Source organism: Euleptes europaea, chromosome 10 (assembly GCF_029931775.1).
Source record: "Euleptes europaea isolate rEulEur1 chromosome 10, rEulEur1.hap1, whole genome shotgun sequence".
Lineage (NCBI taxonomy): Eukaryota > Metazoa > Chordata > Lepidosauria > Squamata > Sphaerodactylidae > Euleptes > Euleptes europaea.
Window position 1 is genome coordinate 34,559,447 of NC_079321.1, and position 17,769 is coordinate 34,577,215.

The 17,769-nt window shown below is 40.3% G+C and overlaps 1 protein-coding gene across 2 annotated transcripts; it reads right to left on the reverse strand.

The window, feature by feature from the left end:
* Positions 1-3,761: 3,761 nt before the first annotated feature.
* On the reverse strand, positions 3,762-14,331 carry ACP1 (acid phosphatase 1). Of its 2 annotated transcripts, none has more exons than XM_056856560.1 (6): positions 14,265-14,331; positions 7,242-7,315; positions 7,032-7,145; positions 5,867-5,928; positions 3,982-4,087; positions 3,762-3,854 (listed from the first exon to the last, which is right to left on the reverse strand). In XM_056856560.1, exons 1-6 carry the CDS (start codon positions 14,302-14,304, stop codon positions 3,777-3,779), a joined length of 474 nt encoding a protein of 157 aa, XP_056712538.1. In that variant the 5' UTR covers positions 14,305-14,331; the 3' UTR covers positions 3,762-3,776. The 2 variants fall into 2 exon arrangements, with proteins under 2 accessions (XP_056712538.1, XP_056712537.1); XM_056856559.1 differs by lacking the exon at positions 7,032-7,145 and adding an exon at positions 6,871-6,984 and having other exon boundaries at positions 14,265-14,318.
* Between the last annotated feature and the right edge of the window lie 3,438 nt (positions 14,332-17,769).

Here is a 17,769-nt window from a genome sequence, read left to right on the forward strand (position 1 = left end):
TGTGTTTTGTATACTTGTCACCACTGTTTACAGATACATACTTTATGGTAGAAAAACTACCACTAGAACTTCAGTGTTTAATACTTTTAGCTGCCCTACATCAGAAATGTTGCATTGCCAAAAGATCCAGTAATATCATCCCTTTCGTGTACAAAAATATTGTACATTCTAATATTTTGTGGGATACTGGTCAAGGAGAAGATATTGTTTGAGACCTTTCATGCTTATGTAATTTCAAAATGTTTGGTTGCAAACTTATTCACAAATCCGTATGGTAAGGGTCAAATCAAACTCCTACAGTACAAACTGCATGCCACTTGCAAAAGACAAATGTGTTTAAATGGAACTTTGGATTCTGGCATATGTTTTCTGTACAATAGAGGTATAAACATTCCAGCTAAATGTGCAATATGTAAATAATGTAAATAGCATAAGTAATAAAGTGTTTGGTATACAACTTGGGCATTCTTCCTGCTTATGAGCTATAGTTTCAGAGATGTAAAATTAAAGAGACAGACACTACAGTTTGATACAATCTGGAGCTGGCTGAAATAGTACTCAAATGTTAAGCGCCAATCACAGTAGCAGATAACATGAAGCTTACTGGAACAGCATCCTTTCACATAATTCTTTCAGAATAATCACCTACTCTACAGACCTTTGGCCCTACTTTATCCTCTGTGACTACCACCCATACTAACTTTGGCTGTGCTTCACTTACATGAAAGACCACCATTTTTTAAAAAGTGTCAGAGAAACTGCAGAGGTAAAGAGAGACAAAAAGTCCGGCTTGTAATTTCCATTCCACCAGGATCAAAAGGAAGCTGAAAGATAACCAGAATTCTGGATCTCTGTGCAGATCAAAGCTGCTTTCCATAAAATTTACTCTGATCCAAGAGACAAATGTGGTATGGCTGAGATACTAGTATCATCAGGCTTTTGCTCCCCTTCTGCTCTGGTCTCTGGGCAGGCATACTGTAACATCCTGGCTAAAAGTGCCTCTTTCCCCAAATCCACATGTTCGGCCTTCATTTGTTGTGGCATGCTTGCAGTATGAGCAGCAACAAGAGTTTGCTACAGGGATTTACTTCCGTGCACAGAGGGTGCAAAAATTTTCAACAAGCAACATTTACATGTACTGTAAGATCATGACAACTCCCTTGTCTTTAGAGACCATGTGTTAATGGATGGACTGACACCAAGCAGTGGCGCAGGAATGCTTTATGAACAGTTTACAAATAGAACAGATGTATTCATCTTCTGTGCATATGCTGTATGTTATTTTATAATCTTAACTATTAATTAACAGTTGTGCTCAATAGTATCTTTTCCAAGATCCCATGTGGATATTCTCAGCACACTATGGCAATCCACACTTGCCTCAACTAAAAGTGGTTTTTTAAACCGTGAGAAGTTTACAGGAGGGGTTTTTCACTGCCTTCTGTTAATGTAGCCAGTTAAGCTGCTTAAGGAGGACTGTAGATAATCATGTGGGAAGTAACAACAGTTGGGGGCTGCAACCAACAGAAATGTTCTTTCCCCTTGCCTGAGCCACAGAAAAACCTCACACTGAGAATGGGGATTTTCCCCAGTCCTATTACAGCTTCCTATGCTCTTAAAAGGCTGCATTTCAGGTTCAAGGAACCATCAGAAAGGTGGGGAAGATGACAAAAATCCTTCTGTGGGTCTGTAAGATCCAAACCATTATCTTCTGGGCACAGAGCAGGGGTCACTGGGGGTGTGGGGAGGGAGGTAGTTGTGAATTTCCTGCATTGTGCAGGGGGCTGGACTAGATGACCCTGGAGGTCCCTTCAGTTTTGAAGCTGCAATGAAAGATTTACCTTCCTTTATCAAAGAGAAAGAGACCCAGTACCTCAACTTGAAGTTGTATATTATTACAGCCAGACAAATAATTAGTTTCTTATCCAAACCTTATTGTATCAAGCCTTAAACCAGAAGGAAATAATACAAACAATGACATAAAACAATGCAGAAACATTTCTTTTAGAAACAGAACTTGCTGGCAAAAGGGATATAATCCAATAGATGGTCTGTTCAAAAAGAAGAGAATGGGCAAGAACACTAAAGACTTTCCAGTTATGCAAAAAGTTCCCTAAAAAAATGTTTTCCAACCCCTGGATCATGACAGAGAACTTTTGCCTGGGTTATGCGACCCTATAGAGCTATTATTTTTTTACTACATTTGAAAGGACCCACTGCCTACAGCGCAAGGTGCCATGTCTCCTCTTTGCATGTACGCTGAGAACAGCAGCACAGAAACAGAGAGGATTCCACCATAGCTCTGACCCCTTGTCTTGTTCCTTATGGTGCTTGGCTTGTGTTTCCTGTCCCTAGATCTTTTGGATTGCTGCTCACGGCCCTGGCCTAGACACCAGGGAAGTGGTATCTCTGGCTCCCCTTCTTCCTAAGACTTGACTGATACTGGCTCAGTAGATTCCTGGTCTGGACCGACAGCTAGCACATTCACTCAAGGAATGTACGCTCAATTAGGATGAGTTTGACAGAGATGGGAAGAACGCTCACGATGGAAGCCTACAACTGTTTCCTGCCTAAGAATGTTCAAGGCCCGGATTCTTACAGCAAGATAAGCACAAAAATGTACGCAGTTAAGAAAGCAGTGAAATGGGACGCAATCTATGATAGATCACATAACCATAACGAAAAAGAAAGCATTTAACCAGGAAAAGACAAAGGATATCCCGCTTCTATTTTTGATGAAGCACAAGGAGCTGGTCACGGTTCCTACAGAGATGATTACTGCCTATTACTCCTACTTTTAGGGTTGCAAACACTTCCATATTTCACAGGCCGTAATAGGAATACTCATGCTGCAAAAGAATAATCTAAAAGTGTCATTCTGCTCACAGAAAGAGTCCTACTGTGAGTGGAAGGGCACCTTTGCAGCTGATACAGGAGCTTGGCTCCAACCCAAAGTCCAAATTCTACAGCAGGGCTGCAGTTTGTATACATTATGTGAACTAAGCTCATGTACTTATATTTGCATAATTTATTTCACTTCTGCTAACAGAAGGCAGAAATGAGGGCATTGAACACCCATATATCAGAAATCTCTTTCAGTCAACCACCTGGCTTCTGCTATTTCACAAGGTACTGCCTACTGACTTTCAAGCAACATTTCAATAGTGAGGACGAATAGAGCTATTTTGTTTTGTTAAACAAAGAAAGCCAAGATTGAACTCTTGTCATTTAGCACATATTACACTTTTCCTGTGTTTACGCTAAACTGCAAAATTCACACATCAATTGCAATATTCTAAGGGCCATAAGCATTTACAAAACGGTTATTGGACTAAACAGTCTTTTGTCTGTCTCCAGTACGTAATATTGTGACAAACCAGAGCTTACACAGAAAACAACTGGAACTACCTGAAAGTATAAATGTGATTCTAACAAATATGTTTAGGGTTAAAATCTCGCCGTTTAAAATGTTCCATATTTAGAGTATGTATATAGGACTTCTTATACATACCTTATAGAGCACATACACTCATAGTTGCATTATTTATTCTTTTTGTTGGACAACTTTTCTTCCATTACAAGGATGATCAAGCACAATACTGTTGTTTTTTTTAAATCTATTTCTCAGGACATACAGGAACTGCAGTGCAAAACTAAAATGAATAAAATTCAAATGGGACTTCTTTTAGAGGAATATTATTACAATTTGATATTAAGTTCTAGAACACTTCTTTAGAAGAGCTACTGTTTGTTACTTTCAGGACCACTTCAGCATGTTAATGAGGTTTCTCTAAAAACTCTTTACAGCATCTAAGGCATTGTTCATAAACAGTACTAAAATCTTCATCATTCCCCTACGGGAAAAAAGAGAAACAGGAGGTAAGTGATCAAGGGCACCTATTCCAGCTGCAAATACATTTATTTATTAGATAATATGACCGATTTTATGATAGATAGGAGTAAATGGGCTGGGATACTTACATAATATGGATCTTCGATAATAAGCTGTTTCTGGGGATCATAGCTGCCCAACAGTTCAATTTGAGCTTTACAGTTCTGAATTTGATTGCTTTTCCTTTTCAGATCTCTGCAATTGAAAATATACAGCAGCTTTTTCTCATGAAGTGCATAACATGGGTTTTTTATTGGACATCAGCACATTTGTAAATAGAATTTGTAAAGTATGAAGGATACTGAAAGACTCCAAGCGGCGATTCCAGCATGATGCACTTTTCCTACAAATAGTATCAAGGACACTATGGATAAAAAGTAATTACAAATCTCCGCCTTTCATAGATGTATTCTCATGTTTATTGCTATTATTTTGTCAGCAAAGTGACTTTATATTGTTTCTTCCCCAATTCATTTCCCTTGTTCAGCCTTAACTTTTAGATAATAAAAATGTTGTTCATGTACTTCTAGAAAATGGAGAAAACGCTTCCATGCTTCCATTGCACAATACTCCTTTGTTAGACATTTCCTTTATTTTCATTCCAGCTCAATTCAAAAACAGTATTCTTCATGAACATTCTCCAATAATGCACCAATAACTGAAACGTTGGACAATATTATTTTCTACCGCATCTTCTCATTTTTATGCTTTACAAAAACAAAAAGGCCTTAGACTTCCGCCCATCATCACTGATTTGCAGCCAGCCAGCCATCAGACAGTATGTGGATTTCCACACTCGATTCCCTCCCATCAGTCCCTTTTGACCCTGGAAAAAATTATTGCTGTAACTGTGAGACCTACAGGTTTATCCATCGTTGCTGGCCTCCCCATGCCTCTCCCCTCCACACACACACTCTTGCTATCTGTGGGGGGTTGTTCTGCTGAAATCTGGCTCCATGTTTGGGATTGTTTAATGCCATCTTGTTTTATAGTTTATGATATGATGTTTTAACTGATGTTTTTATGGTTTTATGTACTTTTGAGAGGATGTTACCCGCCCTGAACCCGGCTTGGCTGGGAATGAGGGCGGGCTATAAATTTGGGGAAAAAATACATGGATGACTACTAGCTGCGCAGTTTGGGGGGTGGGGAGGCTTCAGTGAGGAGAGAGAAGTAAGTGAAAGTGTCCCTTCCTTTGTCAGTGGAGCTTAACTTGCCCCTTTCCCATCCTGACTGAAGCCCCCCAACCCCTGGGGTTGTTTGTCTCTGTGGGTCTTGCAACCCCAGGAATAAGCTTTCCAGGGTCAAAAGGGCATCTGGGGTGGGGGAAAGGGAGAAAAGAAACATGAGGAGAATCAATCTTATTCTAACAATTGGTGGGGGTATGAGCCAATACTTCCATGGTTGATGGCCATCTCTGGTTTGGATGATGGAAGACTAACTAAGTGGCAGCCCAGGGTCAGATAATGCCAAAGACACACAAGCACCTGATGGTCCTACAAAATTTTAACCAAGGCACATCTTAGAGTCTGAAGGCAACTAAATGTAGGTAAAAAAATGCCTCCGACCAAAAAGCCTTCAATATAAATGTTGGCAACTTTATCATGGGTCCCAGACATATAGTAAGGGCTGTTTCTGTGGCAAGATGCACTTTCAGCTCTAGCACAGGAGAGGAAGTTTCGATACCCTGCCTTTTGAATATGATTTGTCACAAAGACACATTCACATCAACAGCATTTTCTCCTATTGCGGAGTAAAACTGGTGATCATTTGCTTGCAGGAGGAACATTTTACTGCACTGTAAGTAAAACAACACGAGTCTGGCTGCTTCCTGACAACTGCCAAGCATGTCTTATGGATGTTGGGGGGAGGCACTTTTTAAAGGCTATCACTTCTAATCACAACACATTTTGATGCTGCATTTAGCAGAAACAACGTGATTATTGCGAGAAATGCTTATTTTTTACAACTTACCGTAAATTGCTTTCATCCATACAAAGTATATAATCAAATGTCAGGAAATCATCCTTCGTAATCTAAAATTCAACAAATATGTTTAAACAATGTTAAGCAGAGATCCATAACACCTGTATGGAATACTAAAAGTATATTCATTGCTAAATAAGAATTCTACGTTATCAGTTGCATAATAGTTGTGTATCTATTCATGGAAGTGTGTTTTTAAACAAAGAAATGTCTAAGTGCCATTGGAGCTTTAAAATCAGAAGTTCTGTATACATACTAAGAGATGTTCATATGGGGTGTTTGAAAAATATAGTGTAAAAGTAGGTCTCCTGTAAGCATGCATACAGTTGAAAATTGTATGTCTTACTTTCTTATGCATAACTATTCCAGACAGAAAATCATGAATAGGTGATAAAAACAATACTATACAGGAAAAACAGGCAGGCCACTGGGTAATTAACTGTGTTAAAAGCACATGCTAGAGATAATAAAGTCTGCTACTCGAAAGCGTCTTTGGTCTCCTGCTTTGTGTTAAAAAAGATTCTGCATGTTAAACAATCCAAATATTTAGAGTATTCAAAGGGAGGGACTATGGCTCAGGGGAGAAGTCTCTGCTTGGCATGCAGAAGGTCCCAGGTTCAATCTCCGGCATCTCCAGTTAAAAGGGCCAGGCACCAGGTGATGTGAACAACCTCTGCCTGAGACCCTGCAGAGCTGCCGCCAGTCTGAGTAGACAATGCTGACCTTGATGGACCAATGGTCTGATTCAGAATAAGGCACCTTTGTATGTTCACAAGCATCACGGATCATATGTAAAAGGCACTAGAATTTGGCTACACCTGACTCATCATAAAGATGCCATCAACATTTCCACTTACGTTAAAACAAGGATTCTGATGTTTAATACTTTGTTACTGCATGTATTGAACACAGCCACTACCAGGACTGGACAATAATTACAGCGCAAGATACTCCCACGATTTCTGCCAAACAATGAAACAGACTCCTTCTACCTGTCGTGCTTTATGGGCCGCCTCAATGCCATGATTTCTTAGACAGCTTAAAGCCCTTGCATCTGGGGAGCGCCCCACGTTCCAGTCAGAAACAGCGGCACTGTCTATCATCCACTGCAAACAACAATACATACATATTTAAAGAAACATGGGTACAGTACCTGCCTGGCAATATGATTCATAGTAATGCCATGTTTCCGCATGCAATTCTGGCCTCGATAATCTGGAGGGTTTCCTATTTCATACGTAGATGTTGCTGCACTGTCTATCCTCCACTACAGAAAAACAAATTCAAATATTTTCATTTTCCCTTCACACTATTATAATGCTAAGAGAAGTGAGCCATCCGAGGGCAGAAACAAAACTTTTACCTTGTTTTCAGCATTCTGATCAATGACAAGCTTTCTGAATACAGCTTCTGCTATAGGCGATCTGCAAATATTCCCTGTAGGAAACAGAAAAATAAACATTTAATACTATGATTCTAAAATAGAGACCTGCACCTCAATCAGCTAAAAACCTCTAGTATCTACAGAAGCAGAGTAGGAAAACTGGAAAATTGGCAGAGCTCTATAGTGCTGTGATAGTGTGGCAGCTTTATACTTGGTAATAGTAGAAAAGCACACTGTGTAGTCAGGAACGAAAGAGACTCAAGAGTATAACAGCAGCCCTATGGTCAGTGGAGAAGGAATCCCACCCACCTTTGATTGTAGCATCCCTGATTGTGGAGCACTGACAAAGCAATACACTAAACACCTCAAGCCCAATAATCAGTTTCCCATGGTTCTAAAATAAAAACCATCCACCTGTTTCTCAGTATTTAAAGATGGCCCACAAATTAATATTTCATAGAAAACAGAAAATGGGATAACTTCACTTTAGAAGCTTAATGATTCATGCATGTCTGAGACAAATGAACCCACAGCATTAAAGTGCATAGATATTCAGAACTTCAGCTGTGCCATGGCAAAGATATAGTATTTTGCAAATACCAAAGATTCTTTCTGTTTTATTAAATCAATGTCCTTACCAGCTGTCAAGTAACCCACCCATCGCTTGTATCTTCTGCCCGTAATTTACTGCCAACCTCTTTATTTTCTTGTATAGTAGTACACCCCAGAAGTGTTAGGCAGCTCACCAAAACTAAGCACACATGGACTTTGAAAAGTTATTATGGATTTCATGAGCAGCAGTAAGACTATATTCCACTGTTAAAGAAAAGTAAGGCAGTAAACCTGCCAAGGGTCATTCAAGTCTTCATCGTTTTGGGGGCTTGACTATCATGTGCCTAGCATAAAGCTACTTCAATTGGTGCTTAGAAGTTAAACTGTTACGTTCCAAGCGTTTTAGGGGCTTTACTGTTTACTGGAAAAGGCACTTCTTGTATTGACTTATCTTCAAAAGGTAAATTACCAGCATAGCCGAACCCAAACTTTCCTAGATTTTAATCCTAATTCCAAATTACATATTGAAATGAAGTCAGAGCCTACAATCTGCAAAGATTTCTATTTCCTAAGAAGCACCTGGTCCCTTTGTCTAAGAGTGAAGTTATATATTCCCCAGCTGAGCCAGCATATTGAGATAAGCACAATTATATTGGGGGAGGCATAAACTTGTCCTGCTGTCCCACCTCATCTCACATATAGATTTGAAGCCTGAGTGAAGTGGTCAAGAAAGCATGCATCAACTTTCTTCATCCTCTCAACAGGGTGTAATCTGGACTACAGTCTGCCTTTCCATTTGTACTGATGGCTGATGTTAAGGGGGCATTTACAGACATCTCCCTCCTGATACAAAAACCCTGTACTATTGGGCTTCATTCTGTTTCTTCCTCTGTACCTCACCCTTTTCTGTCTATTTATTCCATGAAACCCATTTATAACCCATCAATTCATGAAAGAAATACATATAGATTTTAGTTTATTTTCCCAACTGTTTGCTGGCTTTATGGCTTTAGTGCAACCAGCTCTGGATTTAAGGGATGTACTAAGATCAAAGACTGAACAAATGCATTTGCAGACTTTTTCTTCCTTCTTTGGTGATTGAAACTACTGGAAAGGCAGTAACCTTTTAATGAAGCAAAATGCTCTAATGTTATATTCATCTTTGTTGGAACTGTAGGCAGAGGAAGTATGGACAAGTAGAGGTTTCTGATCCAATGGCTCTTATTTATTTAAAACATTAATTAGCTGCCTTTCTTCCTTGTGGAACTCTAGGCAGCTTACAACATAATAATAATGATAATAAAAACAAATAAAAGGTCACGGTTTACATTTAAAAACTCCAATTAGGATTGCCAATAAGTAAAACAGTTAAATGCAGTCCTAAATAAAACTGACTTCAATTGCCTCCTGAAGATCGACAATGAGGGGGCCAGGTGCACCTCCCTGGGGAGGTTTTTCCATAATTGTGGGGCTGCCACAGAAAAGGCCCTCTCTCACGTGTCCATGAGATGAGCTTCTGTGATTGATGGGACAATCAAGAGGCCTCTCCCTACAATCTTAATTCCTGGGCAGAACTGTATGGGACAACATGGTCCTCCAGACACCCCAACTCATAATTATGTACAGCTCGAAGGATACAACCTTTAAAGAAAGAACTGAAACATAGATGTGAGTATGCAAAAACATGACTAGCAGATGTTTGTGTGTTCTTGAGGCACAGGATTAACTGAAAAGTTTCATTTCTGAAAAACAACAACACTCATAGCTGTTTTTAAATTAACAAGCACTTCTTTCTTCAGTCATTGGGGTCCAGTTTGCTGGAGTCTTTAGATTTCAGTTATGTTATATATTTTCAGTTATTCCACCCCAGGGATATAATTAATATAGAAAAATACTAATCCTGGTCCATATGGTGCAATCTCTTCTTCTTCATAGGTCATGCACTCTTCTTATTGTTAACCGCAGGAGAAACTCAAACATATAACTTTGCAAGTATTAACTAGATTATAGATTGCTATGTAAAGAATATCTGCTACTCCTGTTACGAACAGAAGGCAGATGGTATAGTGATATTTGACCAGCTTTATATTTTGAAACCAATGTAAAAGTGGTCAGATGCTTTACACCATGCAAGAAAGGCCATAAGGTCACCAAGTCCTTCCCTATACCTTAGGGCAAACTGTGACTTATAAGTCAAGATAAGTATAAATCAAGTCCCACCTAGTTGTGACTAACTTACAGAGGATTAAGCGTGACTAGTTTTCTTCCATTTGGGCTACAATCTTCATATAAAGAATGCACCACAGAAAAGACACAACACACCAAGGTATATATATGGGGGGCTTTAAGCTACATAATGGCATTCCAATGGGTCACTAACACATTTAATTAGCAGGTAGGGAGTTGCCCCACCAAACCCAACTGTGATGATCATTGAGATCTTAAATGCAAAGTGAAACCATCATGTTCTTCCTCTGCTCTCAGACTTCCAAGAGATTTGTGTGTCTTGCGTTCTGTGGAGAAACATCTAACTGCTGGTTTTTGAATTTTGAATGGAATGCTTCCATTCTATATTTTTTTCTTCTCAGTATGCTGGGGCACAATCTGTTACTAGCTACGGTAACTGCATCCTGTGGCTACTGAAGACAGCTAAGCATCCTACAGACACCATGGCCTGAAAGATCTGTCTCCCCTCTCCCACACACACACACTTTTTAAAAAAATCCAGCATGATGAAGAGTTATGGAGAACTCAAAAGCTTGCACACTGTTCTGTATCATTTTGGTTCATCTTAACAAAAGGTATTCGTAACTTTTGGATTTTGCTTTGGACCAAGGCCACTACTTGCCACTTTTATCCAATCAATTCTCATAAAGGGCATGTCATTGTGCACACCCAGAAATGACCCTTTCTAGCTGTCAAGTTCACCATTAAAGCTCCACATATACATTATCCTCTGATAACTGTAGCTGGAGTGCTTTGCTTTTGTTTTTGTGTGCATTTGTTTTGAACCCAGGTAATGAATCCATTACCTTATAAGCTTCTCAAGACACATCAGTATAATGAAACAAGTAAAAAAAATGATTTCAACAGAGTAGCATCTGCTTCACTATCATGTGGGTACAGAAGTTTCACATTAAATAATAGCAAGTAGGGACCTAGAGTATCTGAATGGCCTACAAGGAGACTGGGCTTTCAAAATGCTTTAACAATCAAGCTGTTATCAGCGCAAGCGGTTGTCAGCACCATAAGTTAATCAGGAAGGGAAGAGTCTGACTTGTAATTTAATTAAATTAGATAAAGGAGTCAAAGCATTCTAACAGCAGCCTTATACACACAACTGGAAAACCTACCAAGGCAGGACCTGAATTCTGTTCACAGAAAAAAAATTATGGCCCAATTTTTTAAACAAAAGACTACCCCCACAACTTAGTGAACTGCAACATGATCTACAACTGACAAAAACCACTAAACAACAATCAGCATCTATAACAATGCATGCAGTATGATGTCACTTTGAAGCCTTGTGACTGCCTCTTCCAGGCAACCAAACAAATGGAAAATTACTAGGCATCATTTAGAAAAAGAATAATGTAAGGAACGGCTCCTCTTATGTTATTTCTTTATTTAAATATTTATGTCCTGCCTTTCCATGTGGTTCAAGGTAGCTTACAAGTCACAGTTACAACATTAAAACCAATAGAATAACCCTGCAGATGAGCCTTAGGAATACCACCTAGCCCTCCTCTTTCCAGGGGTCTGTAAGGCTCTTTGCTAAATGATATTGATTTAGTAAAGAAGATTGGTAAGGATTTGTGAAGTGGCTAGAGAATTTACCAATGACATACAGCAAGGCTGGGGGAAAAGAAATCTTTCATGTTTCTTCTATATGTTACTCTTCTGCAAAATTGAAGTAATTCAGACATCTAGGTACAGGAATTCTGCACACTCTGATATTTGTAGCTTGACACAAATAGCAATTGGGATTCCTCAGACAAGACAAAGTTATTATGCAACTAATAGCTGTGGACCAAGTTCATACTGAGGGACAAGAGCCAGTCCTTGAAAGAGAACCTGAAAATCTGTCCTGGGGAATGCATATAGGATGACCTAGTTTCACATTATAACTCAAATGTGATTTTTTTACAATAGCGTGTTTGTAAATAGCCCCTCCCTTAATAACTTTGGGAAGGCAGCCTAGGATCTGAGGTTTCATCAAATGATAGACAAATGATTAATAGATTATTAGCATAATAGTAAAATTATAAGCTAGTCATTTGTTATCGTTATCATGAACCGACAAAGAAGTGGATCAAGAGACAAGGAAGTGATTTTGCCTCTCTATATACTAATTTTGCCACACATGTAAAACAAAATAGTCTAATTAAGACTTTATGCAATGTTTAAAAAATAACTACAAATAGTTATCATAGTTTACAGCATAATCTTGTTCATTATCATGTTATAGAATAGATTGTAAGGCACAAGGCCCTGTTCACCAGCTAGTTGGTTCTTCTGACCCATGGAAAAGGAATGTAAAAGAAGGAAAATCTCAACAGGCTCAACTTTTTAACCCCGATTTGACAAGCAGGGTCTGCTAATTTTTTCCCCTACACAACTATTACAGCTGCCTTAATGAACCATCACCTCACAGCCACAGAATGCACTCTATTTGAAACCCTTTCAGGGCCACGCCCCCAGAGAGACATGCATATGTGTGTACAACACAAGGGATCTCATTTCAGTGCTCTCCCTTCCCTCCAGTCCATTCCTTTTTCTTAGCAACGGCTGAGCAGACCTGACTTAAGTCCACAATCCTATTCACACTTACCTGCAAGGAAGTCTACTAAACTCAGCAGGTTTTACTGCCAGACAGACCCATTTGAGAATGCTCTCTAAGGCTGCCAACCCTATGCCCGATACCTGGGATTTCTGAATAAACATGCATGCAATTACAGTGTGAGTACCCCTCCGCAGCTGGGGCTGGTGTGTCCCCCCATTAACATAGAGCCCAATGGAGTAATGAAGGCAAGGAGGCTGGTGTGAGCTTACGGCTTGCTTTATTGGCCAAGAAGTCATAACTGGGTGATCCAGGATCCAGACAAAGAGCTCCGCGATCCTGTCACACAGAGGGAGGGGCAATGCAAGAGGTTTTATAGACATTTGACATTCCAATAACATTCGATGTTAGCTTGTCAATGCAATGTCATTAGTTTCTAAAGCGCCTGCGTGAGCATTGCTACATTAATGAATAGAACTCTACTGTTCCCTTGCAGGGTGAAGCGAAACCTAAAGGAGGAATAGGTGGGAGGAAGGCTGTTCCCTTATGTGAGAGGAAAGATTCCAGCCTTTGGCATGTGTGTGTCTACTTGCTAATGGAAAGGGGGGGGGCACTGACAAGCGGCTTCCATGGGTATGCGTGTAGCCTGCGTGTCTGAATGTGGTTAGGTCGGCACAACAGGGTGAGCAGCGCTGCTGAGAAAGGGAAGTTACCGGTGAGCCATGGAACAGCAGTGACCAAGTGAGAAGGCGGGAACAGCAGAAGAGAAAGCAGACACACACACACACATGTAGTAGAAAAGGGCAAGAGTCCAGACTAACAAACTAAAGACTAACAAAAATATTTTCTGGTAGGGTATGAGCTTTCGTAAGCCACAGCTCACTTCTTCAGATACAGCTAGAATGTGAATCCATCTGTCTTTAAGTAGAGGACAGTGAATTCAGACAAGTATTAGTATGTAAATGTTAACAGTATGTAAATGTGAATAGCAGGCGTGATGGGATTAGGTGTGGTATGCAGAAAAGTCTGTGACGTCCAGGGGAGAGATGGGTGTGGAGAAATCAGCATTGGTCATGAGCCATGAATGCAAGGTCTTTATTCAGCCCAGGTAAATGCATTGTCTTTATTGGTTCTTGTAGGTTATCCGGGCTGTGTGACCGTGGTCTTGGCATTTCCTTTCCTAGGAAGAAGGAAAGAAAATACCAAGACCACGGTCACACAGCCCGGCTAACCTACAAGAACCAATGAACTCTGACCGTGAAAGCCTTCGACAATATTTTTGCATTGTCTTTAGTTTGAATATCAACTGTAATTCAGCAGTTTCCCTTTCCAATCTCCCTTTGAAATTCCTTTGTAAGAGAACTGCAACTGTGAATGACACACACACACATGCAAAAAAGACGCGACGGATTAGAAAACGTCAGGTAAGGAGAGAGAATACTGCACTCCTGCTTTATTATGCAACTAGAGAGACGGGGAAGGCGGAGAAACACGAAGAAGTCTGGATCGTTTTCCTCCCCACGCGGCATCCCTGCCCCCTCGCCTCCCAGCACCTCCATCTTTTAGTTTCTACCCAGGTACAGAGACGAGCAATTAGAAGACCCTCCGACCTTGCCATGCAGCCTCCCCGCCTTTCTCCGGAGCTCGCCCTCGCTCCTTCTCCCACTCACCCAGACACACGAACAAGACAGACCTCCCCTCGGCCGCCATGCTCGCCCAGAAGCCCGTTGGTGAGGTGGCGGCCAACGGGCAGAGGCAGCCTCGTTCCAGCACTGTCGCGAAACCCCTTCGCTGCTTTACGGCAACAACAAAACGAGAAAGCCGTTAAAAGTCCGTCTTTGTATGTTGCCTGACTGAATGGCTGTTTTATTTTATTTTTAGTATGAGGGACGCATAAATAGTATCCTTTTCTAAATGTGAAAACACATATGATGATGAGGGCGTGACACCGGCGCGCGCCCGCTTTCCTTCCCCGAGAGAGAGGTCCCCTAAAAATCAGGCATTGGGCTGGCCTACTATTCCCCAGCTCAATGCACCTGCCCCAGGTGAGACTTCGCTTCTCATGGGTGGGGTTTTACCGAGGGAAGGAGTGTTCCTCCCTCTGTTTTCCCGTAGTTGCCTGATGTGTTGCTGTCAAGATTGGGAGAGGCTTTTCCAGCGGGGGTTTCCGTGCGTGTCTATGAGCGCACTGAAAAGAGTAAGTATATGGATGCTCCTGAATGTGTGGAGGTGCGAATTGGCCGAGGGCATCTTTCCTGACAGTGGGCCTCCCTGGTTTGTTGTCTCTCGCCGCCTCTCATGCAATACATGGAATTAAAAATAATAATGCTTTAGAATTAAAAAAAGCTTGCAAATCTATAAAAACAGCAACAACTGCTCCTGAATGTGTGGAGGTGCGAATTGGCCCAGGGCATCTTTACTGACAGTGGGTCTCCCTGGTTTGTTTTCTCTCGCCGCCTCTCATGCAATACATGGAATTAAAAATAATAATGCTTTAGAATTAAAAAAAAGTTTGTAAATCTATAAAAACAGCAACAACACACCCTTAGTCTGGAAAAAGCTGCCTGTCATTTTTAGAGCATTTTAGACTCCTAGTCCAGTTGAGAAGGAGCTGTAACTTTTTAAAATGTGACTTCTGCTCAAGTGACTTCTGTATGTTTTCTCAGTGTCCAGTAGCATCTGGTTGCTTTAAAAAAATAGTTTTGGGAAGTCAGTAAAAAAAAAATGTTGCCCAAGCTTTTTAATCTATTTTTTCTTGAAATTGTTTTTTTTCTGGTTGACATGAGCATCAGTGCATCCTAAAAGCTGAGGACTGGTGATACTACCCTCTTCCTTGTGATCAACAGGCCAGCTCTGTGTCTTATATGGGGGGGGGGAATCAATATTGTGTTCACTAGACCTTCTCTTTAAGCGCAGTTGCGTTAATTAAAATTGGGCTAAACCAGCTTGCACTTAAATATCTTGTTGTTCCTAGAAGTTGGTTCAGTGACTCAGGCACCTGTATTATTCAGTGTTTGCAAGTGATCTTGTGGATAGTTGCAATGGAAAAAAAAGTGTTTTCGGTAATGTCAGCTGGTATGAAAGTTTACTCTGTGTTGTTCGTTGCTGTTTGATGTTTGTTCTGCCAATTAGTCATGAACATGCATTTGTGGATCCGTAGTCTTGGGCGTTTTCTTGTTATGTTCAATGCCATAATATTCAGCAAAATATACTTATCAGTATTTTATTGCCTATTGTTAAGGTTACATTATTCCAACTGCCTTCCCCCTACTCAATAAGAAGTAAGAATTACTGTGGCTAGATGTCTGAAAGCACAGACATCTCAGCTTACTAAAGGACGTTTGATAAGGAAAGGTAGGCACACCCTAGCCAAAGATTTTTTTAAAAAAAATTATTCCCCTATTGCTTCTTTTTCTATCATATATTTACCCGTTGCTTGCCGTTGAATTTAATGGGCTTAATTTTAGTTGAGATGTGCTTAAATTGAAGAGAAAAAAGGGCTTCGTGCAGGAATGCACTTTGTCATTAACTGAAACTTGTAGCTGCTTCTTCTCTGTTACCGCCAGCTGCCATCAGTGAGACCAGGCATAAAGAGGAAACAGCTAGGCACTCTTGCATCATGCCTGGACTGAGACCTTACTGAGATCCCTGAGCATCTTTTTTGTTATATCTTAATATCAGTTGGAGTTTTAAATTGACATCAGGTGCTTTGGGAGCCAAAGTTTGACTGCAGAGTGAGGCAAAATGTAACCAATATGGTGCTGAAGATATATCATAGACATTGCTTAGGAAACCTGAGAACAATCCTGCAAGACAGACCACTATTATTATTCCCATTCTGCAGGTGTGGACTGAGGCAAAGAGAATGAACACTTTGCTTATGGTTCCCTAATGAATTATGTCTAATGTGGGATTTGAATGGGAGACTTCTTTGTTCATGGTACTTCTCTACACCATCCCAGGTCTCTTACATTTTTATTTAAAAACTTTAAAAAAGTTATTAGGCTATACTCTTGAATACCATTATCATATCCCCGCTGTATAAATTGAAATATGTGAGCTCAAAGTTATAATTAAAACTCTTTAAAAATGTTATTTGTAAACCTTGCATAAATTCCAATACCAAAATATAAACTGCTGGGCAATTGATACACAATCTGCGAGATGAAAAGGACAAAAGGCAGCCAGGCACATGGTGTAGAGGAGTGATCCTAAGCAGGTCTAGTCAGAAATAAGTCCTATTTTATTTCAATGGACTTAGTCCTAGGAAAATGTTTTTTCGGATTGCATTGAGGGGCTCTAACCCAGTTAACTGGCTCTAACCCAGTTATTGTTAATTGTATCTAGAGAAACCTGTTTTCTTGTCTTGTAGATCTAGGACAGGCCAAACTCTGCTCTGAAGTCGTCTGTTTTCTCCTCCTTTCTCACCTACAGTAGGAAACTTCATCAGATGCCACAGAATCTTTTTATTTATGTGAGATTATACAGGCTGACGTATTTATAATTTTTTTAAAAAAATTCTGCATTCATTTGCCCTTAGTAGGGACAGGCCTAGTTTAGTTTAGTGTTTTCCAGCTTGTATACGTGCTGCTGCCTCAGCTTTTGTGATGTTTAGTTTTAAACTGAAGGTAAGCAGAAGATCCCAGGGATGACCTCAGAATCCTGGAGAACTCATCTTGGAGAGAGAGATGTCATTGGCATGCTAATGACACCCAGCCCTATATTTCTGCCATGAATCATTTGGGAGCAATGCTAAACAGATCTACTCTGAAGTAAATCCCATATTATCCAGTGGGGCTTACTCCTAGGAAAGGATTACAGCTGTTCTTCTCAACCAGCATCTTGGGTGCTGGTCAGATGAATGAGTTAGGATAGACTGAAAATGAATCCACACAAATCAGAGGAGATGATCTCAGGTGCTGTAAGAATCTGGGTTACCTGTGACTGATGGTATTACGACTTCCCCATCTGAATGAGTACAATGCGTAGGAGTGCTTTTTTATAAGCAGGGAGGAGGTTGTGGTTGGTAGCTTTTTGACTTAATTTATTATGGAGATTCCACCTCTTCCTTAGCAGAAGGACTCTTGCATAGTGATTCATGGTTTTACAGCCTCCAGGCTTGTCTGCTGTGATCTGCTGTGTGTGGGTTTCAGTAAAGCTTTTGACAGGGTTTTG